The following is a 26,298-nucleotide window of genomic DNA, read 5'->3' as shown; positions in this document are numbered from 1 at the left end:
AAACACAACTGCAGAGGAAGGAAATGAATATGGAAGAGCCATTACAGTAAGAACAACTTCTACAGAGTTCAAAGCAGATCCTCAGCTGCTGCAAACTGTCAGAGCACTGCAGAAACTGATGCATCACTGCATCTTAAACAGCACAATGTGAAACACTGAAGGGATTCAGGCAAAGGGAATCAAATCCACCTTCATTAAATGTCCTCTAAGCATGTTATCAGGCATCTCCTTCCTTAGACTCTTAGCTGAACCCTGTTGGGGCCAGCTGTGCCCATTCTGGTGACACAAGCACAAGTGCATGGCCTCCCAGTTGCTGGGGTTCTCTGTGCTGGGGCAGTTTGAGATGTGGGTTTTATACATGGAAGAAACCTCTGAAGTCAAATGCAGGACACCTAGGTCCAAATCATGATCATTTTACTTCCTTTATAAACCCAGAGGCGATGAAATCCACAGTGTATCCTACAGGCCTATGCCAGTACCTCAACCTGCAAATCTCAGCACACTCAGCCTTGCTGTCAAGGGTTTTTAGTGCTGGTAGTATCAGATATCCAAGATATCCAGGTGTCTGTCAAAATTCAACTTTCTTCCCTTGTTGAAAGCCCCTCCTCAATAGCCTACCCCTCACAGCTGAGTACATAAGGAGCAAGTTCCTGCAGTCCAGGAAGGGGCTGCATTCTGCCATAGTCATCAGGTGGCAGGTGTTCCTGGCTGGAAAGATGATTGATTTTAGCCACTCACTTGGTCTTTTTTATGTAGCTGTCAGACTGATTTTAACTTCCCAAATGGAATTAAAAAAGGAGTGTTACATTGCTCCTGATGGAAATAGTAGATTATATTCTTGGTTGCCTGGGCTTTTGTAAAAGTTTGTGATACTTTCCTTTTGTCACTAAAGACCACTCAGCATATTTCATTGAGAAGTGGAATGACCAAGCCTCACTTCTCTAACATGATTCACATTTTATCTCTACTGATAAAACTACTGAGAGCAAAGGTGAAGAAATGCATGTGTTTGGCTTGTTTCCATTCCGTTTCCTCTACTGAAAAATCTACCATTGCCTAGGAAGTGCAACCATGGTGCTCGTGAATGGAGGTAGCTGACAAAGTGCTTTGTGATATGCAAGGGAAATGGACTGCTAATGCACAACCTGAATAAAACCAAGCTGGCTTGCTGAAGACTAATTTCCTATTTCATTAAACCTGTCAACAGTTGGGATACAACTATGGCTGGTTTCCATGGTAAAGTACTCAGATTTGCTTTTTCTGCTGAAGATCCTCTGTAATAGGATGGTCTCCCTGTAAATGGGGTAAAACAAATTTGAAGAGTGCCCTGTTTGCAAAGCTACCAGTGGTGAATGGAGAAGGGCATCATGCTGCTTTTGGTGTTGAATAATGCTGAAACCAGCCTGACTCAAAGTTAAACATCTTGATAGTGAGGTGAAGATGTGGCAGATCTGGTGAACTACACAACAAAGAAACAAACAAGTGATACTATTAATAACTTATCTAAAACTGCTGAGCTGACTGAGCTGGCCTGGAGACATCTGACAGTCAATTGCTTTATATTATGAAAGCCCAGTCCCACTTTTCAACAACAGCATCTTCTAACATAACTCCATTGAGGAGTTATGTTAGAATACCTCAAGGTTACTCCTCGATGCTGAGCAGAAGAGATTTGCCTAAGGTTGTTGGCATGGGTGTCTGACATCAATCTTAAGTTAATAATTGGTTTTCTACCTTTAGTACAGTTGCTTTAATATGATTGCTTCAATATTGCTTCATAGTGCACACTATACGAGTCGTTACAGCTCCTGCACTGTGTAGTACATAACTCTAAGACCTTTTTGTCTAGTTATTATCATAATAAATAATTTATATTTTTATATCTGGTTTGACAACCTTAATCATGTGGGACAAAGTTGTATAATGGTTCAATTGCACCTATATAGTCCTTAAAATGTAAACTGTTGACAAAATCTGGGGCTAAGACAACCCAGCCACATGTAGACACCTCTCTGAGAAGGCATTTAGAAAGCAAGGGGATCCTTTCTGTACCTCATGACTCAACAGGAGGGCTTCTCTAATAAATTTTGTCTGAAGCTCTCATTCTGCCTGCAACAGAGGCCCATGTGGGAAGTTGTTTTCTTTGCCCTTTCAGAGCCTACACACAGTGCACTTCAAGGGCCTAACTATTCTGCGGCTCTCTGGATGATTTTTGGATCTCAGGCTTCCAATGTTTCTGTTTTGACTGCTTTTGGATTACACTGGTGTGCAGCAGGAATACCAGGGCTGTGGTGCCTGAACCACGTCAGCACCAGTGCCACTCTGTGATGGAGTCTCTCCATGTGTGACAGACCTCTCCATGCAAAGAGAGGTGCAGCCTCTTGGCCAGGGCACTGAGGTAAGGCTCAGGCTTCAGGCAGCAGCTAAATGTACAGTGCAGCTCCCACTGCCCACGTGTGGTGCTCTTACCTGATGGTTAAGCCAGGAGCTGGGGATCTCGGGCCGCCCTCTGTCTCTCAAGACATTATCCTTCATGCTTTCCACACAAGGGTGCTCTCGCACTTTGGAGCCGAAGGGGGGCTCGTACTCTTTCACTTCTGGGAAAGAAGCAAACACAGGGTATTTAGCCAGGCTGTGCTGGTGCCAAGAGTGGAGGGAGCTGGTTGTTCTCTGAGGAGTAGGAGCTACTGATTAGCTGCTCGCTGCCACTGTTCTGCTTGACCAGCTCCAAACAAAGCAAAGCCAGTTGGCATTTTCAAAAATGTTTCAAATGTGTTTCTCACACACACTCCCTCCCCTTTTGTTTCCTAGCCAACAAAACAATTCTCATTTAAACCCTTTAGTACATAATAATATTAGCAACAGTCCAAGAAGCAGAGTAACCTATACTGGTTTGTGAGCCTTTCAATCTCTGCTGAGGTAAAACGCACAGGAGGTTTAAGGTGAGTTTTGCATGAGCCAAGCTTTTGAACAGTTGGTTGCCCTTAGCTCTCCTGGAGTCCACACACACTTACCAGGTGAAATATAAACTGAAATATATCTAGGTCATGGTAGATGTGAATGTGGGGATTGCGAGGAAAGGGCAAAGATACAGTTAAGGAGCAATGCTGGAAGCTGCCATACTGCCCTTGTTTACTCCTAAGCTGCATTCTTTTGTAGAAAGTAGTAGTCTGCTCTTATTTTAGATTTCCTTCCCAAAATGGATCAGTTTTGGCCTGTGATACAGGGGCACAGCTTTCTGAAGGGGTTGCTGCCACTCTAGTTTTTGTTTGCATGTTGCATATTTTCTTTGCTTTTCTTTGGAGAGAGAAAGGAAGAGGCAGACATATGGGACTCTTGGAGAAAACTCAAGAAATCTCTGAGAGCGGAAATATTATAGTAGATGCTGACACAGTGTAGAAAATGCTGTGGTTTCTTTGGGAACAGATGGAGACTTTACTCACAGGCCTAATGACTTGCTGCTATCAGATAAAGATTTATGAAGTTGGCCTGTTCTGCTGCCTCTTATTTCTTTCTAGGAATTAATTGGGGGCAAGAAAAACTGAAGTATAATCTACAAAGCAGTCTGGAGAATGCATGTGAATGCCCAGATGATGTGTGAACAGAGACAAATGAGCAGAGAGACAAACCACTGCTGCATGATGCTACAACCAAGTTCAACTGCAGTACCCAGTGTTGCTCACTCCTCAAAAGGACTAAAAATTGCTGAGAATGCATAAATAGGGATTAAAGACCCAGAAGAAATGGGAAGAACCTCTAACACTTGGGTTTGTTTACTTTGGGAGAGAAAAGTAAGGATGATATGCTACTGAAAATAACTAAGGATCAAGATGACACAGGTCAGATCCTTCTGCCATGTCTCATGATAAAACCAAGGTAGTATTGAAGACAACTATCTTTGGATTTTTCTCCAAAGCCTTGAAGTCAGGCTGTAGATCTCACTTGCATGTGATGGCCATGAGACGAAGACTTAATGAGGCTGATGCTTAAAAAGAATGACCAAGTTACAATAACAAACATTTTGGAAGGGATATTAAACCTCATGCTTCGAATGCTCAGCATTTAGAGATTCAGCTGCAAACAACTGTGTGCAGCGCAGCAGATCACCCGTAGATGCCTCCGGCAGAGCCCTTCTTCCTTCTCCCTAGCAATCTGCTGCTTGCTACTTTCCACAAGATGCTCTGGAGAATGGCTATAGCCCAGAAACAAAACTTCCATCTTCTAAGACCCAAAGGCCAAAGTCTACCTCATTCTCTTTCCTGTGCAAGGATGCAAACCAGTTTCACCCACATTAATCTGAGTCTGAGATGATTCAGGCAAAATATATTTGTAAGACTTTAGCCCTAGAAATGAATAGGGAAGCTGCCATGTTGCTAGTCAGACATGGGTTAGCATGCAGTGGATGCACAATGATTATACTGCACATACCTATATGTTCAAAGCCAACAAAAGTATTAAAATTCACCGGGAGAATTTAAATCACATGACCTAGATGGCCATTTCCTGCACCATCTCCATCAGTCATGGTTCAGTTGTGGTAGTGGTCATGGACACCAGTCAACATTCTGAGATCTTGCAGGGTGAGGAGTTAGAAGAGTCTCAATGGCCAACAGAGGGAAGCTGGTGCTGTGATGCTGACTTCTTGTTCCCTCTCACTAATTAAATCTCAAGGCTGCTCAAGTTAATGAGATGGTTCAAGCAGGAGAAGGGAAAACTCTTCCTGGCAATTGATAGGTTCATAATACATTTTTTCTGTTTGAGAAATTGTTTGTAAGTTATGACCATTCCTCTTCCAAATATAAAGATTGAATAAGTTTTTCAGATTTGGATTTTTTGTTGTTGCTTTGTTTTTGTTTATGGTAAAGAAAGAGAAATTTAGGCCAGATGCCAATCCACTGTAATGACTTTCTACCAATACAGTCATGCCTTCCCTCAGGTTGAAAAGCATGTGGCATCTCCTTGCTATTTATTATCATGCTTCTCTTTCCCTTAGAAAGTAAAAAAAAAGCCCACTAAATCCTCATGCAGTAAGTCATCCTAATGTTGTGGAATCTCAAGTGTCAGACATGTTTTGCAGTAATAGCCGGTGTTAATCATGGATCATGTTTACGTGCTGCAGTAGATGTAACAGATGTCAATTTGAGGTAGGTTAAGATGTTTGTGGCTAGATGCCTGTGTGTGGCTGTATACAGAGGCTGATTCTATTTCTCATGCCTTATGTTTCTTTTCATTGGTTTTAGACCAGCTGGGCACCAAAAATGACAACTGAATGAAGTACCATAAATATAACAGGAACCATGGACTACAGAACCTTTAGCATTCAAAAATGGCAGACTTCCTTCAACTTTAACCTCCAGCATTTAATCTTCATGGTTGAGAGCTGACTCGCACTACTAACTGCTGAACCTCTAGTTTCTTTTGACATTGGCCTAGCTACAGTTTTCAGAAAGGCAGGGATAGGATTTTTAGCCCCAAACAGAGACATTACTGAAAATCTATTTGTTCTGTGTGATGAAAGCTTTGAAAATTTGGCTCACTTGTGATCTTTTTCTACTCTAAGCTTTTTGCAGTGAAATTTTCTTTGGGTCAGAAAAGCATACCGCAAACCCTGTTGACACTCCCTTATGTGATCTATCTTACTGATTTCCATGGGACAACTTCTCATGTTGGATGATGTTTTATATGCAGGATCAAAGCAGGAGTGAGGTGAAAGGCCAGCAGAAGTCAACTGTGAGGCAGAGTCTGCAGCAGTGAGCTTGTGTTTGGGAACTTCTAGGTTCCTTGGAAATGCCCCTTTATTTAGAGCTTATGAGGGGGAAGAAGTGATAAATCAATTGATGGCGGAGCTGCTGTGACAGCTCATGCAAACACGGGTAGGGTGTGCAGATAGTTCAGATGGTGTCTTTCTTCATGCTAGAGGAATTTGGGTATTGAATCTGCTAACTTGCACTAGTTGCACAAAGGGAAAATAATGCCCAAAACAGAGGCTCAAAAGCTGTTTCAGGCCAAGTTTAAGATGCTGTCAAATGCTTACTTCATAAATTTCCCTAGGTTTCCCTGTTGAGGGAAGGATGCATTGGGATGAGTGAACTCATTGTGCACACATACCTCCTAAGTGACTTCACATCTGATGATCTAAGATCCAGTCACACTTCTAAAGATTTCGGAGTGCACGAGCCAGCCCTGCCATCAGTGTAGGTTTAGGGGCTGCTCAGTCAATGCACAGTGAATCCTGAGGTGGGAAGTGGCAAACACAGAGTACATCTGTGCTCAGCACGGGGTGTGGTGCAGTGACCTTATCTACTGGGCTTGATGAAGGACAGCACTTGCTGCCTTACATGTAGCACTGTGGTGACACTGGGAGAATTTCCAGGACAGGAGTGCCTGTCATGGGGTGACACTGCACTGTGTGGATCTACCAAGCAGGGCTGTATGCCACTACAAGCCAGTGCAGTGCAGACATGTCCTGATTTGGCTCTGCTTCACAGAAGGAGAAATTTAAATCAGTCCCCAGCTGCAGCCACCTCAGGGCCCACTGGGCAGGCCCAGCCCTGCTGCACAGGCCATCTGACTGCTCCCTGCTGCCAGGAACGTCACCGCTCCTCGTCAGTGTGATGGAAGCCGAGCATTTCATGAGGTACAGGATGCACAAATGTTTAGTTGCCAAAATGTGACTCTTGGCTGACTTTCCAAGTAAGCATAAGATTACTCCTGATTTTATTCACATGAAACACAGCTCGGGTAAAGCAAGGCCGCCATTTTAAACAAAGCTCTGCTACCACACTGAAGCCAGACACCACTCCAGGAGTACAATACTGCTCGAGCAACACTGCCATTTTATGAGGGCTTTCTTTTCTCCCTCTTCACCAAACCTGTGTATCCAAAAGTTCCCTTTCCCCTCCTTCTCCCCTGCCCCCTCCAATAGTCCCTCACCCATAGCAGTTGCAATTCAAACCAGATGGTTTTCTTTTCTTTCTAGGAGGCTGTCAGAGAAATTACACTTGTCTCAGTCACCAAAGCTGTGTCACTCTGAAAGCAAGTGGTTGAGATGAAAATTGTATTTCTTGCAACGTGCAGCATCTGGTGCACAGCTGTTGTGCTGAATGAAATACCAAGTTAACAGCAGTGTGGAACAGTTGAAGTTCTCCCCAAAGTAGTATTGCTGAGTTTCTAAATATGCCTCTTAAATTATACTCTGGTGAAAAATCAGTCAACCTCGATCTTTGCCTCTGTCTCCCTTTCCCTTGTGCCCCATTTCTGCTTCTCCATATTTAGCACAACAAAGTAACAATGAACAGCGTGGCCTTTCACAAAAACCAATCCCCACCTGCTTATTTACTACAGCAGCTTCACAGTATGGGTTGAGCTGCTGGGTATTTTTGTTTAAATGTCTGCTGACTGAAGAGGCCTGGCATAGCGTGGAGGCTGTGTTTGACAAAGCATCTGTAGTGAAAGGACCTGCCTGCATCACCTCCCACACTCACCGAACACCTGCACGCTGACAAATGAATCCCAAGAGCTCCCTTTGAAAAAGAAACAAGTCCCTGTACCTCTGTGTGGCTGAATGGCAATTAGTCCCCCTTCCTTGCATGCTTCCCTCCCTAAATAAAGTTGTTAATGCTGTTGTCTTGGCTAAGACTCCCCACTCTGTGCCTCAAAACTGCCCTGAGCTGACACCACAGCCAAGCCTGCCCTGCAAAGACAGAGCCTAGATCTTTTAGGCTCCTTTGAAAAGGCTGTCTGCAATCAGGTCAGCCTACTCTGCCTCACATGCAAAGACATTTTTCTCATTGCCAAACAGTCTAGGAGTAAAAGAGGGGTTTGCGTGAGCAGAGGCAGCTCCTCAGGAAGGCTGTGAGGAGAGGAGGGAGTCTCACAAGTGACAGATGGAGAAGAAAAGCAGAGGGGGAGCTGCAGTCATGAATCACTGTAAGGGTATTTCACCAGCTGGCTGCAAAGATAACCAGACTGCTCGAAACAGGGGAAAATCTGAGAAGGAAATGAGAATAATGGTGCACTGCTGTTGCAGCTCAGTGCCAGTGACAAGTTAAGGGATCTACATCCTGGGAGTTGTGTTTAACTGCTTTAGCCAGAGATGCTAAGAGCAAGTTCCAACCCCTACAGAGCTGCCCTAGTGCTCCTGGGGTTTTGCTGGGGACCTCACCTCAGGAAAGATGACTGAAATAGAGAAATAAAATTCAAGAAATGTGTTTCTGGTGATGAGAATGACTGAAGGATGAAATGAATAGGGAAAACCAGGATGTGGGTGGGGGTTAAGCATCACTTGAAAGGGGATGGCGGGCCAGAAAAATATTTCCCTTTACTGAAATAACTTCAGCTCTTCTTCTCAAGGTTACTATGGGTCAATCTCTTCTAGCTAAACATGCTGGTGATTTTCCTTCCTTATGAAACTCCCTTTATATCCTCTTTTAGCAGTTGCCTTCTGAGAACAGAAGCAATAAGGTTTGCTTTTGCTGCAATCTTCATCTTGCCCTACTCAGCAAATCTGAACAGGAAGGGACTCAGGCATCATCAAAGATGAAAGACTCCACAGTGAACAGCTCATATTTATATTAGTCAGGTGAGTTCCTAAATGCAAGAAACAGAGACAGATCATGAGACAGGGCACAGTTCCTTTATTTCAGGTTTTAAATCTCCTCTGCCACATTTATAAAAGTGCTAATGAAAGGCTGAGGTTGTGCCAATGCACTTAGAAACAGGCATGACCATGATCCATTAAATATGGACAGGTTTGCCTTGTAATATGTCAGACTGAGGTTCAGCTCCTGAACCACCAAATGTTTTACCCTTAAATGTTTGACTAGAAAAGAATTTGGTCTTCTTTTCATGCTTTTATGCTAGCACATTCAGCACACATACTCACTTTGTAGCTTTCCCGGCAGGGTGCAAACAGGGGCAAATCTGTTGCCCACAATACAGCCCACCCAGCAAGACCAAATGCTGGTCAGACAGAGCAGGAGACTGAGATGGAGGCAATTCCTCCCTCCTGCACATGGACATCGTGGTGCAGCCACACAGTAACTGTGCAGAGTGGCTTCAGAGACCTCCCTTGTGGTATCCCACAGATGCTGCTAGAGAAACAAGGAGCAGCTATGCACATCTTCCCCTGGGACACTGGTTTCCCTCCTGTACACTATGTTCCTCATAGCACAGTGCTCTAGCCTGCAAGACTGCCCTGTCTCTGCGTCTATGGCAGCCCTTCAAGGTGGAACTGTGCCAAGTCCAGTGAAAAGGGAGCCTCTGTGGTTTTGGAAGAAGGATAACAAATCAAATCACAGTTGCATATCTACTATAATATCCACATTAGTATTACCTTCTACAGCCCTGCTCCTCAGACTGCCTTTGTGAGCCCTGAACTGTGCAGCAATATTTTTTAGAATGACTCTCAGACAATTCCAGAAGGCTGAAGAATTTGACATGCAACTTTGTCTTATCTTAGTTCCTAAAGAAAGGTAAAAAACTTCAAACATGGCAACATGTATTGTAGATATCCCAACAGCAACTTTTCTGATTTCTAGCACATACCAGTGTTGCACACTGGGAATTTTGGGTCAACTTTAGGCAAAGCAGAAAGGGAGAGTTTGGTTTCAGAAGACACTCTGAATATGAACAAGCACAGCAGCTTTTCATGGAGCTGTTCTGATAGTCTGTTCCAATCATTTTTATTTTGTCACTACACTTTATACCGCAAACATCCCTTGATTTCTCATTTGGATGATCTCTTGCAAAATCACCAAGCATGATGTGCCGCAGCTGGTGACTTTGGGAAAAGAGGAAACTTTCCATCCCACTATGATGCCTCTTACGGAAATTACCAGTTAGCAAATGTGACACTTAACTGGCCCTTACTAGGTTTGACAATTGACATTCCATGAAAGTAAATGGGAAGCAGTTATCACTTCTTCAGTTTAATATTTCAAATTGACTTATGTTTCCAATTATTTTGAATGAGATCAACCAGACTGAGTCAATCCATGGCTACCCAAGATGTCATAGGGAAACCAGACTTTAATAATCTTTAGAAGTGACCTACCTAACAGCAAACTTATCCTTACACCAACTGAGGATCAGTTTACTCAGTGTGCTCAGTGCTTGGTGTTCAAGCCTGCTTATGCACATGTGCATGTCACACTACTGAAGGACTGTTAATTTACAGAATCCAGATACACCAGAAAACCTTAAGATTTTGGTGTAAACCTTAAACCGTAAGATTTTCTGGTGTATCTGGATGCTGTTCATTTACCTACCCAGACAACCATGAGAGCATGTCTGTCTCAACATACTCTTAGAGAGAAGAAAACAGATGGCACTTACCTCCAACAGCATTACAGCGAGATGTCATTTCCCAGAGGACCAAAGCCATGGAGTACACATCTGTTTGTTTGAAGGATTCCATGTTCTCTAGGTTCATCCTAGACTCCAAAACCTCAGGGGCCATATATCTTGCTGTGCCAACCTACAGGAGAAGAGATAGGGGAGAGCTCAAGAGCTGAAATTGCAATTCATGTTTTGGATTCCACTGTGATTTAACTCCAGCTTTCACAGAAACAGTGCCATTTGACATGTATCCAAAAATTCAGGCTATACTTGGCGCAGGCCATATTTTCTGCTGCCAGGGGAATCTGGCATTGTCCTGACTACCAACTTACTTGCACCTCTCCTGGTGAGGAAAAAAAAGGCCTTTTTTAGTTCCTTAAGCAAATAATTTTGACACTGATAAATTTTCTCACTCTTTGGCCATTCACAGATAAATTCCAACCTTTGGGCCTGAAGCAATTGCTGCTGACCAAGTGTCTTTCAGATGAGCAAGAAACACATTGTATTATATTGCACGGCATATTACAGTGTTAGCTGTTTCTTTTCATGGCAGGCTTAAAAGGAGAGTAAATGCAGGCCTGGGAGAAGAAAGCAAACACACAAATACAGAATGCAGAACCACACATTTGAATCGAAACCAAAAATCTGCCCCTTTGAAAAAAACATTCTCATAAACTTTATTCATACTGAGCAATTTTCAGCAATGACTTTAGCAGCTTTGCTGAGATCTGGATTATGATTTTGCATTACAGAAGGTGAAGTTTAAAAGTCTGTTTTTATCACAAGAAAAGATTTAAGGAAGAATTCTTGGATCACTCAACAGTTGCTCTCAAATGACAAACTCTTCACAGGGTATAAATAACGTATCCCCCTTGAAAAACTGCAAACAGAAGTCTTTCATCAGGCAAAGACAGCTTCAAGTTGAAGACTGGTTAATGGCAGAGATGAACAAACATAAGTGGGTGATGCAGTAGGACATATGATTTAAATGAGCTGTTTACACCACAGCAATCACTCCAGAGCCCAGAGGCAAGCAGGGCTGCAAAAGATCATTTCAGTTACTGGGTCTGCACCTGCAGACAGCCACATAGTAAATGTACAGTCTTGACAGAGCCCTATGATACTCTTTTTATAAGCTTCTGTAAACATGTCTTATCACCTCAGGCTCAGGGCAAAGGGGAAGATGTTCCACAAAAGTGGAAAGTATCACAAGAAGAAGGAAAGATCAAGAACATGGCTTTGTCATAGGACCTTGCAACAGCAGGCAATCTCTGTGTCAAAAATATCTGAAGGGTTGTAGGATCAAAGCCTTTATAAACAGAGGACAGAAAAAAAAAATCAGTGTGAGCAGTCCCAAATTTAAGTTCCCTGCTGCATTGACACTGATGAATTTAAGGCCAAGCATGTGAATAGCAGCTATACACTGAAGAAGAACTTGGGACAGTCGTGTCTCAGCACCACCAAGGTGAGCACCGACTCCCTTACCTACATAAAATGTACATATGGAAACACTGGAGCAGAGGTTGCTGCTACCCACCATTAACTCTCTAGCACAGGATTTCTTCTCCAAGCACACCCCATCCAAAACTTGAAAAGGTTACCTGTGCACATGGGCAAACATCTGCAAACCTTGCAGATTTTAACAAGATTAACGATGCCTAAACACAGGTCCCTCACATTGCCACAAAGTTCTGTCCTGGTCTGGCATTTAACATGCTCTTTGCAGCAATAAAAAGGATTCTGCACTTTTGCAGGACAGTGGAGGATGAAGGCCTACAACTAAAATGCACAGAAGAAAGCGCAGACAAAAATGGACTTGAAGAATGCTATCAGGCCAATCTTATATCCATCCTGCTTAGAACTTATCATATATTCCATTCTGCTTATGTCCCTTTATCTGCATCTAGATTATTAGGTCTTTTGGCCAAAGACACTTTTTCTGTATCTTGAAAACAAGTGACTCCTGAGCCTCAAAGGCATTTTTAGGTATCTGAACTCTGGAAATTCCAAGCTGATTGCCCCTCTAGAGTCTGGATATGCTTCTTCTTTGCAAATACCAGTCTGCTTTCAGTTCTTGATTTTCCAAAACTTCTAGAGAGGGACCATCTCACTTCATTTTTGTGATGTTTGAATCTTCTTTTACTGGAGATCTTACATTTCTTTCAAGCTGTTGAGAGATGTTTCATGCCCTGAGGTGCATCAGTCAGAGAGGCAGTATGTATTTCTCTTTTGCTCTTATGGGAAACCATCTATTACAAGGGTGCTGATGCTGCTGAGGTACAGAACTGCTGTCCTTGCAGTCACCTACCACTTCTCTGAACACAGTGGAAAGAAGTCCAGATTTATATGGTCACATTAAGTAATGTGTGCAAATATTAACCATCATGGATGACCAAACTCAAAAGAGCGCAAAGGTTCTGCAGGGTAGAAAGGTGGTTTCCAACCTGGTATTGTAGTCAATAATGGCTATATCTGCATGATATGGAAGGTATTTGGATAGATTGGAAAGAAGATGGCTTTGTAATCCCAACAATTTGCCTTCAATTTGGTGTCTAAGGATGACTAGTAAAACAGTTAAATACTTACACTCTTATTTATTTCATCGAAAGATCAGGTTTTTATTGAATTAAAAATTGGGTCAGCTCCATTATACAGGTTATAAAATTGAATCTCCTAGTGGCAAGGGTTTGAGTCAAAGGGGAAATTCTAGAAATTACACAGAAAGCAAATCTTGGTGCAAGACTTCTTAAAAAAGCTTAAAAGCTACAGCATTGAAGCTAACATGTTGGAGAATTAAAGTGGGTTGCTCATGTGTGCCCAAAAAGAACAAGGCAGAGTTGGGAACCAAATAAATTGACTCATGCTCCTTGTCACAGAGAAGAACAACAGCTGGGTCACCTCCAAACAGATTCACTGAAGCTAAACAAAATAAAACAGTCAGCCTCAACATCAGAGCCCAAGGACACCAACTCCAAAACCATAACCTGATCTGGGCAGCCCTGTACTTTGTCATCAGTGCTGGTGTGGACTGTGGAAGTGGCAATATCCTCCTACTTCCAAGTGACTCTGAGCAATGCAATCAGCTTGCAATAAGGGTCCGCTTTAAGCAAAGTGTCTGTGGGTAATGACTTTCAGAGTCCTTGTCTTGCTTCAAATGGGACCAGTCTTATGACTGACAATCTGGTATGAATGACTTCATTGAACTCTAAAAAGATCTGGCATGCTGGAGAGAAATTATATGTAACAGAGTAGTGTTTGTAGCATTTTAAATATGACTCCACTAACTAACATTCACTCCTGGCTCTGGTTAATAGATCTTCTAAAAATGAGATCAGGACAGTTGCTTTTCAATAAGGAGACTTCCAAAGGCATATCCACATTTGATAAAGCACAGTAAAACTCCTGTGAACTCAACAGCACACCACAGACTGAAGATTTGTCCCTGAAAATATTCTAAGCTAAAATATTAGTTCCATGCAAGGTAAAAGTCAGTTTAAATTGACAAGATTTGAGTGACTCATGTATAAAAAGATAAATATAAAACCACACAAATATGTGTATAATTAAACTATTAGGAATTAAGTTAACAAATTATCTGAATTTATACTATGAGAGTTTTCATTAAAAGAGACAATATGTAGATGTAGGTAATCTCCAACACCTTAATAAACATCCCTGTCAAGTAGATGAGTATTATCCATACTCCTTAGTTGAAAAATCACAACAGGGCAATTATTTTTATTTGACATCCTTGTATTTGCTTACATGTGGAGAATGTACCATTCATTAAGGAGGTCTTTTTTGAATTTTAAAATTGTATCAGTAATTACGTGCTTACAGTTGTGAGGATGCAAGGCTGACTTCATGTACACTGGAGCAGAACAGGATTGGGCCAAGTCACACAGCAGTGTAATGCCATCAGGCATGAAAACTGGATCAAAACCTCACAACATGAAGCAGATCCTTATTGTATTTGTGTGTGTGCATTGCAGCAGCATCGTGAAGAGTTGCTAACAAGCTCATACATACTTGGTTTAAGTGAGAGGATGGTTGCACACACACACATGCAGGTCTCCAACCATAACAAAACCTACATTGCACTCCTCTCGTTGTTGCTTTAATGTTTAGAGCCTCTTTGTTTATAAACACATTCACATTAATTTTAAATTATTTTAAGTCAAAACTGCCATAGAAGCTTTTTCCATCTTTTCAGCCCAGGAACTGACAAACTGGTACATTACCTGCTCCCCTTTCAACCTTCTAACTTACCTGCCCACTGTTAGCCAAGTCATCCACAGACAGGGAAGGGTCCAGCCTCAGGGATAACCCAAAGTCACAGAGGCAGCAGGTTAAATCATTTTTCACCAGGATGTTGGAACTCTTTAGGTCCCTGTGTACGATAGGTGTTTTGGGACGACCACAGGGTGTGTGATCACTGTGCAGATGGGCAATCCCTCGGGCCAAGGACCCGCCAAGTTTCCAGAGGTCCTCCCAGCTGATAATGTGTCGTGTGAGATATTCCTGCAAGTTTCCTTTAGCATGGAAGGCAGTGATCAACCAATACTGTTTGCCAAGGTCTGTCTTACGTTCCTCTGCTGTCAAGAACTGGAGTATGTTCTCGTGCTTGAGGTTTACATCTGAAAATATGTCTTTCTCAGTTTTCCAGGAAGCATATTCTTCATAGGAGAAAATCTTGACTGCCACAGTTTCATACTGTTCTGATGTGTTTTGCTTCAATTTGGCTTTATACACTTCAGCAAACCTTCCTTTGCCAACAACAACATCCAACTCAATGGGCAGCAGCTCTGTGTTGTGGTTGATGTTGTTGGCACATGTGGAGCTGATGTCTGAGCGGTCGTCGTCTAACATAATGGCACAGCCATCACTGCAGTCCTTATGCTTCTTGGGCTTAACATTCTTCTCCCATGCCTTGCTGAGCTTCCTCTTCTTGTGAGTGCGGTAGGCATAAAAGATAACAATCACAGCAACAGAAATCACCAGTAACGGGACAAGACTTATGATTGTGACTTTGGAAATTTCATCTTTCTCCTCTGGCTTATGGGGGTCATCTGTAAAGAACAGAAGGAGGGCATGCATGAAGTTGTATCATAGTTTGATATGTACAGAAGGCTGTCAATAATTATAATTTTTATCCAGAATGCAATACATCTTCTCCACTAATAGCAAATAAAAATTGTCACTGCTTTCTTGCTTCAAAATGTTGTTCTGTATGTAGGCCTCTGCTTACCACGACTTCCCTGTCTGCTTACTTTATAAAAAGCCAGAACTGAACAAGTAAGAATCTAGTGTAATTTATTAGCTTTGTTCTTCTCTCAGGCTTTTAATACATAATGGATGAAATCTTCACTTTCCTGAATTCAATAGCCAAAGTCTCCTGTACTTACTCTGTCAATGTATTCTTGACAGAACTGCTCCTTAAACCACTAATTACTAGAACATATTCATTTTTTATAAGTAAACAGACAATGAAGCCTGTGAACTCCCACTTGCCCAGTTATTACTCCAGATCCAGTATATTTTAGTAGGATCCCTGCAAAGCCATCTTCAGGAAGTCTGGTCACACATTATACAAAAATATTTAGGCACAAATATGTATGCTTCCATATAGACCCAAAAAACAGAACTCATTCTCATGCTTTGATGTATGTGAGTGTTGCTAGAACTAATTGAAACACCTGCATGTAAACAGGCTCAGAACAGTCACCACCACCACCCTCCAGGTACTTCTATATGGATTTATGTCTTGGAAAACTTCCTCTGTGGGTTCCTTGCTGGCTGTACACTGTTTTTCTGCTGTAAAAAAGATGTTCACTCCAAACTCCATACCTGGTGCACTGCACACACCAACATATTCTTAGGTGGAATATATAGGGAATAGAAGAACAACAGGGACCTATTCTAGAATAGGGATGTGTTTTGGGAAGAGTACAGACTATTATTCTACAGGTAAGAGCTGCCCTGTCACCTCTAAAAACTACCTTCTAGTTAGTTCAGAATTTCTTTGGGAAGACAACCAGTTTAAAAGGGAACAGTTTTGTTCCAAGAAGAGATTAAAGGAGGGCCAGAGTTTTTATCTGAAACTGATTTGATCAAACAAATTGAAATTTACTCTCTTAGTCTCTTTCTTCCTTTGAGTCACATAAAATGTACTGTATCATTTTTGCATGAAGGAGGGAATTGTTAGGAAGAAGCCCTGGGAGCCTAACCTGAATGGGCTGAAACAAATGAAGCTGCAGCTACAGTTAAGCAAGTGGCTTGTGGCGGCAGCCTGATGCTCTGGCGGATGCTCACAGCCACATCATTGACTCAGGCTCTGTGTACCAGGCCAAATAAGTCAATATGAAAAGGAAAAGTTTAATAAGGTCTGAAGGGAAGTTGTCACTAACTACATTAGCCACAAGTCTCTGTTTCCCCTACTCTGTGCCTTTCAAAACAAAGGTGAGCAATGCTAAAATGGATAAGGGTAAAAAGTCTACAATTAGAACAAGCAGTGCCTCTGACCCTCCAATTTCACTTGTAATCACTATTCCAATGTAAACTCAGCTGGCAATTAGCGGGAGCCACCAGCTGTTCAAAGGCAGGTGATAGGACATCTGAAAAGTATATTCTTTTTATTTGGAAACAGGCTTGCATCCTGAAACAGGATGTGCTTCCTCTCTTTAAAAGGTTCATCAACCAGATGCAAGCGAGTAATTAAATCCTAGCCTCTTAGAGGGTTTCAAGGAAGAAGAAGTGCCTTTCTAGCCTGTCATTCCCAGCCTAGCACAGGTCAATGACATGTACCTACAAAAATATATTTCCTTCATTTATGCAAAAGAATTTGAAGTAATCCCTCCTTCCAGACCTATGCATACCACAAATCCTTGTTCTCCAGTAGTTTCTCTTGACAAAATGTTAGTAAATTTTAAAATGATTACATTTTAAATCAAAACAATACCTAAAAATTCATCACAGAATAAAGCCAACTCTTCTGCTTTTAAACATATTGAAGAGGAGAAAAAAACCTGCTGTGTTTGTATGGCTTTTACGGGAGGAATATATTTAGAAAGTCAAATGTCACTGTCAGTAAATAGATTTGCATAGCTTATTCCCTTGTGCATTCTTTGCTTCTCAAAAATCTGCTTTATTAAGAACTTGGGAAACACCCTGGTGGAGGAGAACTGACTGCATTGTGGGATGGCTGTTTTGGAGTTTTGACTGCTAGCAGGTCACAACTACGTGACACAACTATGACCTATAACAATCAGAGAAAGTAATTTTGTTGAATATTTGGGGTTCAGTTTTGCTGGTTTTGTTTTTTTGGTGCTTTTTCTTGACCACAGAAAAGCATGCTTAAGTCTGGACTCTGCCCTTGGAAATGAGTAACATGTCATCCATATCATAGGGTATACTCTTTCACAATGATGAAAATGTTTCTTTAGGGCATTTTAAGTCATTTTTCTTTGCCACAGAGCTGCAGCATGTAGACCAGATATCTGAAATAGAAATATCTTTCAAAATGAGTGACAAAAGCCTCAAGATGTATTAGTTGTCTTTCAAGCAGTCAGAGGCAGCTGGGTGCATGTTCAGCTCTGAGGAGAAACACACCCTGTTCCTTTACTGTTATGGACTGTGTGAGGATCTCCAATCATTCCTACAATGTCCTAGAGCAGGCTGTATTATTTCGCTCTACAGCTGAGAACTCTCCAGCAGAGTTCTCAGCTCCTTCAGCTCTTCCTCTTTTTGCACAAGAGAAAGCTCTGCTTGCGGTACAGGGGAATTTCTGGGTAGAAGGGAAAAAAGTGTCAATGTTGCAAATGTTACTTGAAAAAGAATGTAAAAAAAGTTAATCAAAGCAGAAGCTGAGCAGTTTGGCCACTTCCCCCTGAGCAGTGTATCATCCTGCAGCCCTGCTGCAAAGTGACACATCCGCTTTGGCATGCTCACTTGGAGGAAGCAGAGAAGCAGGGGGTGAAAAGCATACAGCTGCACAACCCCACCTAAAGCAGCAGGGACAAAGACTTGCTAATTTTCAGTATTTAAGACACTAGGCAAATCCCACTCAATGTCTGGGAAGTGCAAGAATGAGCACACATCAGGGAGAACTGAGTGTCAGGACTGACAAGGCTGAACTCTAAGCTTAGGAGGGGACCAAGCTGCCTGACAGGAGAATTAAAGGGGATAGCAAGAGCAAAGAGCTGGTGGCACTGAGGTGTGTCCCAAGCAAGTAATTTCTGGAACTGTCTTTGATTTTGCCTGATGATATGAGCAGAATCAAATCACTGATTCCAGCACAAACTAAGGATAGGGTACTTCTCTGCAAAATCTATGTACAAAATCAAGACAGGATCAAAATTCAGAGCATAGCTGTATGTTTGCATAGTGGCTAGCCAACATTTTATGGCTTGACTACAGGAATCTAAGAATAAATATGTTCACTTATAAATAAATACCTATGACTGAAACCTCGTAATTTAAAAAACAGGAGTGCAGCTTCCTCTTTCTGAGCATTGGAATGAGCAAAATCTGGCTGTATAGGCAGGCAAAGAAACAGTTAAATGAAACAGCCTTTCATGCTTTGCAAACGTGCTTCTAAATAACTTTCCCCACCCACAACTATTATTTGGGTGGACCAGTCCTTTCTTAAGCTTCAAAAGAGCCTATTAATATAGCATAACAATGGAGAAGTTGAGCTAAAAGAAAGCTTCCTGTATGTGGTTTAAACTAAGCACAAACCATCTGCATAACCCTTAACACTGCCTAAGCCTTGAGGGAATAGGGCTCAGGTGCCAAGGAAAATGGAAACACTGTACAGCCCCTGTTCAGTCAGGGAGCTTCAAAGCCCTAGAGCTTGCAAATTCTTTAGGTTGGTTTTCATGTCTTTGATACTACTTTAGTGTCATTGAACTTTGGAAGGAATAAGTAAAACAATGGCAGTGAAATGAGGACACACTTGAATGGCAGGGCAGCAGAATGCCCAGCCAGTACTGACAGAACTACTTCCTCGCTGTCTGCTGCTCCTGTGAGCTCTAAAGCTGCTGCCTATTCAACTGCTAGTCAAAGCCACAGAGCAGAGAAAAAATATATTTGATATTAGCAGAACTCAAGTTAAATATCTCGACACCAATATATTGTGCAGTGTCTTAAAAATTCCCAGAAACACAAAGTCACAAAACATGGTCCTAGACACAGAACTGGGATCTAGTTATTTTGCAAGATCCCAAGACACAAAGCAGCCCTTTGAGCTGACTGGAGAAAAACTCCATTTTGTAGAAATTCTGAGGTTTCAAAGTTTGATTTGAATTCCACACTGGAATGAAAACCAACACTTTTTGAATGCTTTTGCCTGAACAGAATTTCTGTTCAAATGTTGCAGTTTGGCAAGAGAAGTATGTGAGTGCTGAATCCCCAGCAGTGAGTGGACTGGTATGGGTGGGGTACAGCAGCTTTGAGTTCAAGACCTGCTCTGCATCAAGGGAGAGCTTTTTACAAAATGGGAGTTTGAAACTTGCACGTGTAGTGATTTCTGAGCAAGGCACTAGGCAACAAAATATGGAAAAGCCTGCCCATCTCTTTAGTACTGTCCGGATGAAAACTAGCTCCATAAAATGCTTCACTTTTAGTGAAATAAAATTTACTCTGAACAGCTGTTTGGAGTAATTTAGTTTACCTCTATTGAAGAAATCTAAAGTGGAAATGAAATTCTGTAGCTCAGTGTTTCATGTACATTCCTGATTTTGGTCTTTTTAGAATTAAAATGGCTTGGAAATCTTCAGCAAAACATTTTTTGGTGGGTAATATTGATTTTCAAAACAAAAACTCTCCTTCTGACACTTCTATACTTTCCCTGAAACCCCTATCTTGAGGACAAAAGTGGCCTGAAAGTGGATCCAACTTTTAAAAATTTCTGCTAGTTTTACAGGCATTGTTTTGGGGGAGTTTGAAGATGGGGGGTGGGGAGTTTTTTACTCAGGGTGGAGGGTGTTTCCTTAGGAAAATGGTTGATCCTGACACAAAATACTTGGTAATAATCAAATTCAAATGCTACACTCCAAATTAATCTGCATTTTTTTTTATCATGATAGCTTCTTGGAAACATTTTAAATTTTCATACTTGCTGGAGATGATTTTTTTTTTTTCAATTTAATAGTTTTGCTGTGCAGGAAATCAGTTTCGCCCCTCCTTCAACTCTATGCTGAGCCAACTCATGGCAGAAGAGAGAGATTACTAGATTTTAAAAACAGAGTGGGCTCTATCTTACTATCCAGTGGAAAATAAACCATGGCATTTCTTGCAGACTTTCCTGAAGGTAGAATTCCTTCAACAAGTTCCTGTATTTGACAGGATCTTTTTTTGGACTAGGTAATCCAAGTCTGTCAAAGGCCAGTAAGTTGTGCTTGAGCTGTATGTCTTCATCTTTTAGTCTGAAAAGGATATTACCAGGATATCCAAAAGAGGACCTCTCTGCTGGAGAGGCACTACCTCCGGTAGTTGGCAGGTCTGCCTGGCCTGCTATAGAATCATGGAATTGTTTAGGTTGGAAAAGACCTCTAAGATCATCAAGTCCAACTGTAAACCCAGTACTGCCAAGTCTACCACTAAACCATGTCTCTAAGTGCCACATCTACAGATCTTTTAAATACCTCCAGGGATGCTCATTCAACCACTTCCCTGGAGAACCTGCTCCAGTGCTTAACAACACTTTTGGTGAAGAAATTTCCCCAGCTATCCAATCTAAACATCCTTTGTACAACTTGAGGCCATTTCCTCTTGTTCCATTGCTTCTTATTTGGGGGAAGATGTTGACTCCCATCTTGCTACAACCTTCTTTCAAATGGTAGTTGAAAGCCAAAAAAGGTTCCCCCTTAACCTCCTGTTCTCTTGGCTAGACAACCTCAACTCCCTCAGACACTCTTCACAGGACTTGTGCTGGAGATCCTTCCCCAGCTTTGCTGCCCTTCTCTGGACATGCTCCAGCACCTCAATGTCCTTCTTGTAGTGAGGGGCCCACAGGATTTGATGTGCCCTCAGCAGTGCTGAGCTCAGGGGGATAATCACTGCACTAGTTGTGCTGGCTCCACTCTTTCTGAGACAGGCCAGGATGCCACGGGCCCTCTTGGCCCCCAGCTCTCACTGCTGGCTCGTGCTCAGCCACTGCTGACCAGCACCCCCAGGTCCTTTCCCTCCAGGCAGCTCTGCTGCCACTCCTCCTTCAGCCTGCAGCACTGCATGCAGTTGCTGTGACCCAAGCACAGCTTCCAGCACTTTGTGCCCTAAGGGTTTACTTAAAGGTATGGGAATTCATTCATCTGCTCTTTTGGGTATTTGACTGCCTAAATGTTGTGCTGCAGTCAACAAATGTCTGGCAAACCAGGCCCAGCTCTCTTAATGCATGTCACTGCCCAGTGCCACCACTTCTCTCTTTTCCTGAAAGGTAGTAAGTATGAGCTACTTTAAAGACCAGTGGCACACCCACTGCTGCCCTCCCCTGCAGACCTGCAGTTTTGGCCTTGGCACACAACCACCTAGGGGGATCAGGACTCATGACTTCTCTTTAACACCCAGGGAAAATCCCCAGTTACATGACCCAGTTATATGTGTTACATGTTGGAAGAGTTATGCATATGCATCTGTCACCTGATGGGAATGGCTGCATTTTAGTCACAAGGGTGAGAGGGAGGCAACTTCATTGCCTCTGGGTGGCTTACTTCAGCAAAAAGGCTGGGCAGCAATGACCTAATGGATATCTCATCGACTGTAAGCGAGATTTCATTTTTCAACTGATTGCCAAGTATGCTATTCAGCACCCAGGAGGTCTAAGAAACTTAAGCTCTAAGACAGAACACATAGTTTGTTGCTGCTTTTATTCCCCCACTGCTGGCTAGAAAGCATTTCCTTGGTTTGCTGGCACAGCACCCATTTGCTTAAAATCTTCCACCCCACTAAAGCATTCCCTTCTTATCTCTTCCATTCTAATAGGTCCCTTCACTGTGTGTACATGGCATCTCTCACACACTTCGACATTTTAGCTGAGCTTTTCTACTCAGCAATATGAAAGCCAACATATTTTAACTTTACATGATGTGACTGAGTTTCTGGGATACATGGCTCAGTTATAGAGCTTGGGTGTCTGCTGCTGTTTGCTGGTGGATTTCTGCAACAAATCAATCTCTCCAATTTCAATATGTTTCAACAGATGCCACACATTAACCACTATTTTTATTCTCAGCCTGAGTTTCACCCCTCCAACCTTTCCCAAAATATTATGTTGCCAGTGTTAGTTACAGTTTGTTTCTGTCTGTAATTATTAAAGTCTCTTCCATGACAACCTGATAAAAGGTTGGCCACATTCCCATACTTATTAAGCTCTCAAGTGATGCAAATTGTAACAAATATGCCAACCAGACTGGAAGAGCACTGCCTAGTTTGTTTTTACACAAATCTGTAACTGAGCATGGTTATTTTCCTAAGAAGCAAACAATATAAATAATACAGAGCAAACCAAAATTTTGGCTCCTTTAGCCTCTTTTCATTCTATTTCCTTTCTATCCCATTAAGTGAATCAGATGTTCAGCATTACACAGCCTCTCCTTTGGTTACACACAGCTGCAGGCACTGGGTGGGACTCCAGCGCTTGCAAATACCTAAGAGGAAACACAGAGAACAAAGCCAATATACAAGCAGTGAGAGGCTCTGTGCAATGTTATGTAATGTTACTGACCTCTTTTATGGGGCAGCTGGAATACAGTTACCTTCTGAACATGTTAGTTGGATAACAGAAAGAGAGATTAATGAAAGCCTTTGTTAAAATTCACTTGGAAGCAGTCCAGCTGTAATCATCTCCCTTCTGATGTTCCTTGAGCACCGGACAACTCATCACACAAGTATTTATGGACTGGTGACTGTTTGCACACAGATCTTAAGTCTGAGATCCTCCTATGTTGTCAAGTAAAATCACTAACACTTTGACTCTAGTAAGGAGAGGAAGAGGAGAGAAAGAAAGGAAAAGACAGGATCAGCATGTTAGAGACAAATGAGAGGTACAAAGTTAAGGACATTCTGAAACATTATCCATATTTCCTGCAGTCTGGGCACAGGACAAGGCATCACACAGGCATGCTTGTGGTGATTCAGGCAGCAGGGCAGCACCAGCTCTCCCAGGTAACAACTGTACACAGTGAGCAATCACAACACTTGGAGCACTGCAAATCCACAGGCTGTAATTTGTTCAGGCAAATGACTCAGCCACAATTGATTAATCAAATAGGCATGTTTCTTACACTCTCAATTAGCCAACTCTGTAAAACCAGGATCAATATGAAGTCAAAAAAACCTGCTAAAAAGTAGCACAACACCCTCCCTCCCTCAACACACTTCCCCAATTAGCTTCATATTTCTTTTTGACCTGTCAGTCATCTCTGTCACTGCGGTTTTGGTATTTCAAGACAACTGTCTGGATGGTTCAGAGTTGCTGCTTAAGTTGCTGCATAACTGGGTGTGGTGGGAATACCCACAATAATGACTTCGTCTTGCAGTCGGTGAGCACTAAACACAGCCTACCAAAACAATCTCAGAGACACCTTGGTTGCAAGCTTCATGGAGATATGCATAGCATGGCAAGACACAGGTGAGGATAAAAAAATTACCACCATGTCAGTTATTAGAACGAAGCAACTATAAACAAAACAGAACTGTGTTGAAATCCTGGTTCCAACTTTTGAGTTCTCTGCACCGTTGCTTGGATTGAACATGATGCCCAGGATAACAATTGCATATATATTGGTAACAGTATTTAAAGGATTTGTTTTCTTGTTTGCAGTCTCCACTGCTGGTTTGTATATTAATACATGACTGTGCCTAAATGAACTGCACAAGAGGAAGGAGTTCCATCGCACAGCAGGTAGGCAGGTCATGCACCAAGTAACATTCAGGAATCCCATCTTCTTGTCTACAATGAGTACCTGGTCATTTCTGCCCATGGAGAAGAGGTTAGATGTGGGGCTGGAAAGGGCACTTGGTACTGCTTGGTCCCTTAGGGTAAACCAGGCTTAACTTCAGTCAAAGAACCTGGGATTGTTAACAAAGCCCAGCTTTGTTAGGCAGCTGTCATGCTCGCACTGGCTGATGGCTGGGAGGTGTGGTGAAGGGAAAGCAGAGGAACAAAGCTGCCCAATCATCACAGGAGAACTGGGACTGCGCAAACAACTACAGACAGACCTGATTCATCCCAGCAGATCAAAGCAGAAGAAGGTAAAGCAAGATTGACAAGATCCGCCAGACACAACCAGACATCAGGGTGCAAAAAGCCCTCATAGTCTAGTCCTGCTCTCATTTTTTCCACAACAGAAGGACCAGGCCTCTGTCTGCCACCTAGCCAGCTTCTAGCCACCCAAGGCCTTTTACCCCAATTCTGGCTAATCTTTTCCAGTGGTTTTGCTCCCTAGCTTTGCCTTCTGGTAACACTAACATTAGACTTTTGAATAAATAATAATTACAAAACACTGGCATTGAGATTTGCTGTGAGAAGCATTTTTCCATGGCAGGGATGAAAGCTGCTTGCCAGTCACCCACAATTTTGTTTGGCAAAAAAAAGAGAGCGATTAAAAAATAAACACAGAGTAGTCAGATTTACAATGGTTACCTGTCTCCTACATGTTATTTCTCCAAGAAGTACAGAACATTATTTGGAGTGATTTTGCACTCAGTATTTTCCACCAGCTGCCTGTGGCCTGGAGTGCCAGGGATCTGAATCAGGGTCAGCCCCCTGACACAGCAGAACTACAGGCATATTTAGGCACATGTTTGACTGTGTCTTGCTTATCCTGCAGACTGGCAATTTGAATGAAAATCCATTAAAAAAACAGGCATTTGATTTTCATGTATGTACTTAAAACATTTCTAAAGTCACTCTTGAGTGAGTCACAACACCTCCAATAACCAAAACCTTTAGATGCTTGTGTCTAAAAATGGAGTCAGGAGGCTTGCCCTTCATAGTCAAGACTCATGCAAGCCAGTAGTGCTATAAATCAATTCTTCCATAAGCAATAACAACTCAGCTCTGAATCACTGGAATTCAGTGACTAATCTTAGGTGGATATTAGAACTTGTTGCCTTAACCAGGGTTTTCTTTCTTACCTCAGAAACAGCAGAAACAAACTAAACCTGGTCTGTCTTAAGTGCATACAGGAAGAAGAGGTAACATACTAGTAATTTATAACAATTGCTTGAAAGGAAATGCTGTGATCAACAGGTGAAAAATTGTAATCTTTTTTATCTCTATTTGTGCTAATAAATTATTAAAATCAGTGTTTGGTCAGGCTTTTTTAGAGTAGCTCTCATCTTGCTCTCCAAAACTAGAATGTGCAAAACCATTGCAAAAAAGTTCTTGTTCTGCTCTTTAAGAAATGTAGAGAAAAAAACCCTGCAAGAACAATGTACAGAATAGATCTGGATGACAGTCATTCCAAAGGCAAAATTATTACAGGCTATTATCTAGTTGTCTGGAGGAGCCATGGACCAGCTGGCTGTGATGTTCTGCTCAAAGTTAAACACAGACAGGAAACCGCATGTCTGATACTGTAAAAATCGTTTGTCTTCCTGCCATGGCTAACCAGGCAAGCAACCCAAAGGGGCTGTTTTCATTTAAAAGAAACACTAATCCACAACAATAAAAAAGGAATGACAAAGCCTCAATTCTCCCCCCTCCTGACTGGAGTTAATGCCTGTGTTTATGAATGAACTGGAAATGTTATGGAGTGAAGTTTTACATTACTTTAATTTTTATCTGTAGTTATTCACTTAATACATATGAATGCAGCACATGGTTTTCATGAGTCACCTGAAGTGCTCACAGCACGTGACCTAGAAGAAAAGGCTCCACTGGAAGAGTGAAAGGAATTTGGGTAAAAAGACCGGGTTTAAACTTCTACTACTCCTTGTAGGTTGATCTGGAAGAGTGAG

At 42.1% G+C, this 26,298-nt stretch overlaps 1 protein-coding gene across 3 annotated transcripts in view; it reads right to left on the bottom strand.

The window, feature by feature from the left end:
- The window catches only part of TGFBR2 (transforming growth factor beta receptor 2), a 60,655-nt gene that overhangs the window by 3,362 nt on the left and 30,995 nt on the right, over positions 1–26,298 (bottom strand). For all 3 annotated transcript variants that reach the window (XM_064704704.1, XM_064704705.1, XM_064704706.1), the window contains exons 4-6: positions 14,608–15,407; positions 10,336–10,477; positions 2,470–2,597 (exon numbers count right to left, since the gene is read on the bottom strand). In XM_064704704.1, the coding sequence (XP_064560774.1) occupies positions 2,470–2,597; positions 10,336–10,477; positions 14,608–15,407 (1,070 nt within the window). The remainder of the gene's footprint in view (positions 1–2,469; positions 2,598–10,335; positions 10,478–14,607; positions 15,408–26,298) is intronic.

This window comes from Zonotrichia leucophrys, chromosome 2 (genome assembly GCF_028769735.1).
Source record: "Zonotrichia leucophrys gambelii isolate GWCS_2022_RI chromosome 2, RI_Zleu_2.0, whole genome shotgun sequence".
Taxonomy (NCBI): domain Eukaryota; kingdom Metazoa; phylum Chordata; class Aves; order Passeriformes; family Passerellidae; genus Zonotrichia; species Zonotrichia leucophrys.
The sequence above is the reverse complement of the archived record's forward strand: the minus strand, read 5'-3'. Positions and strand labels throughout refer to the sequence as shown.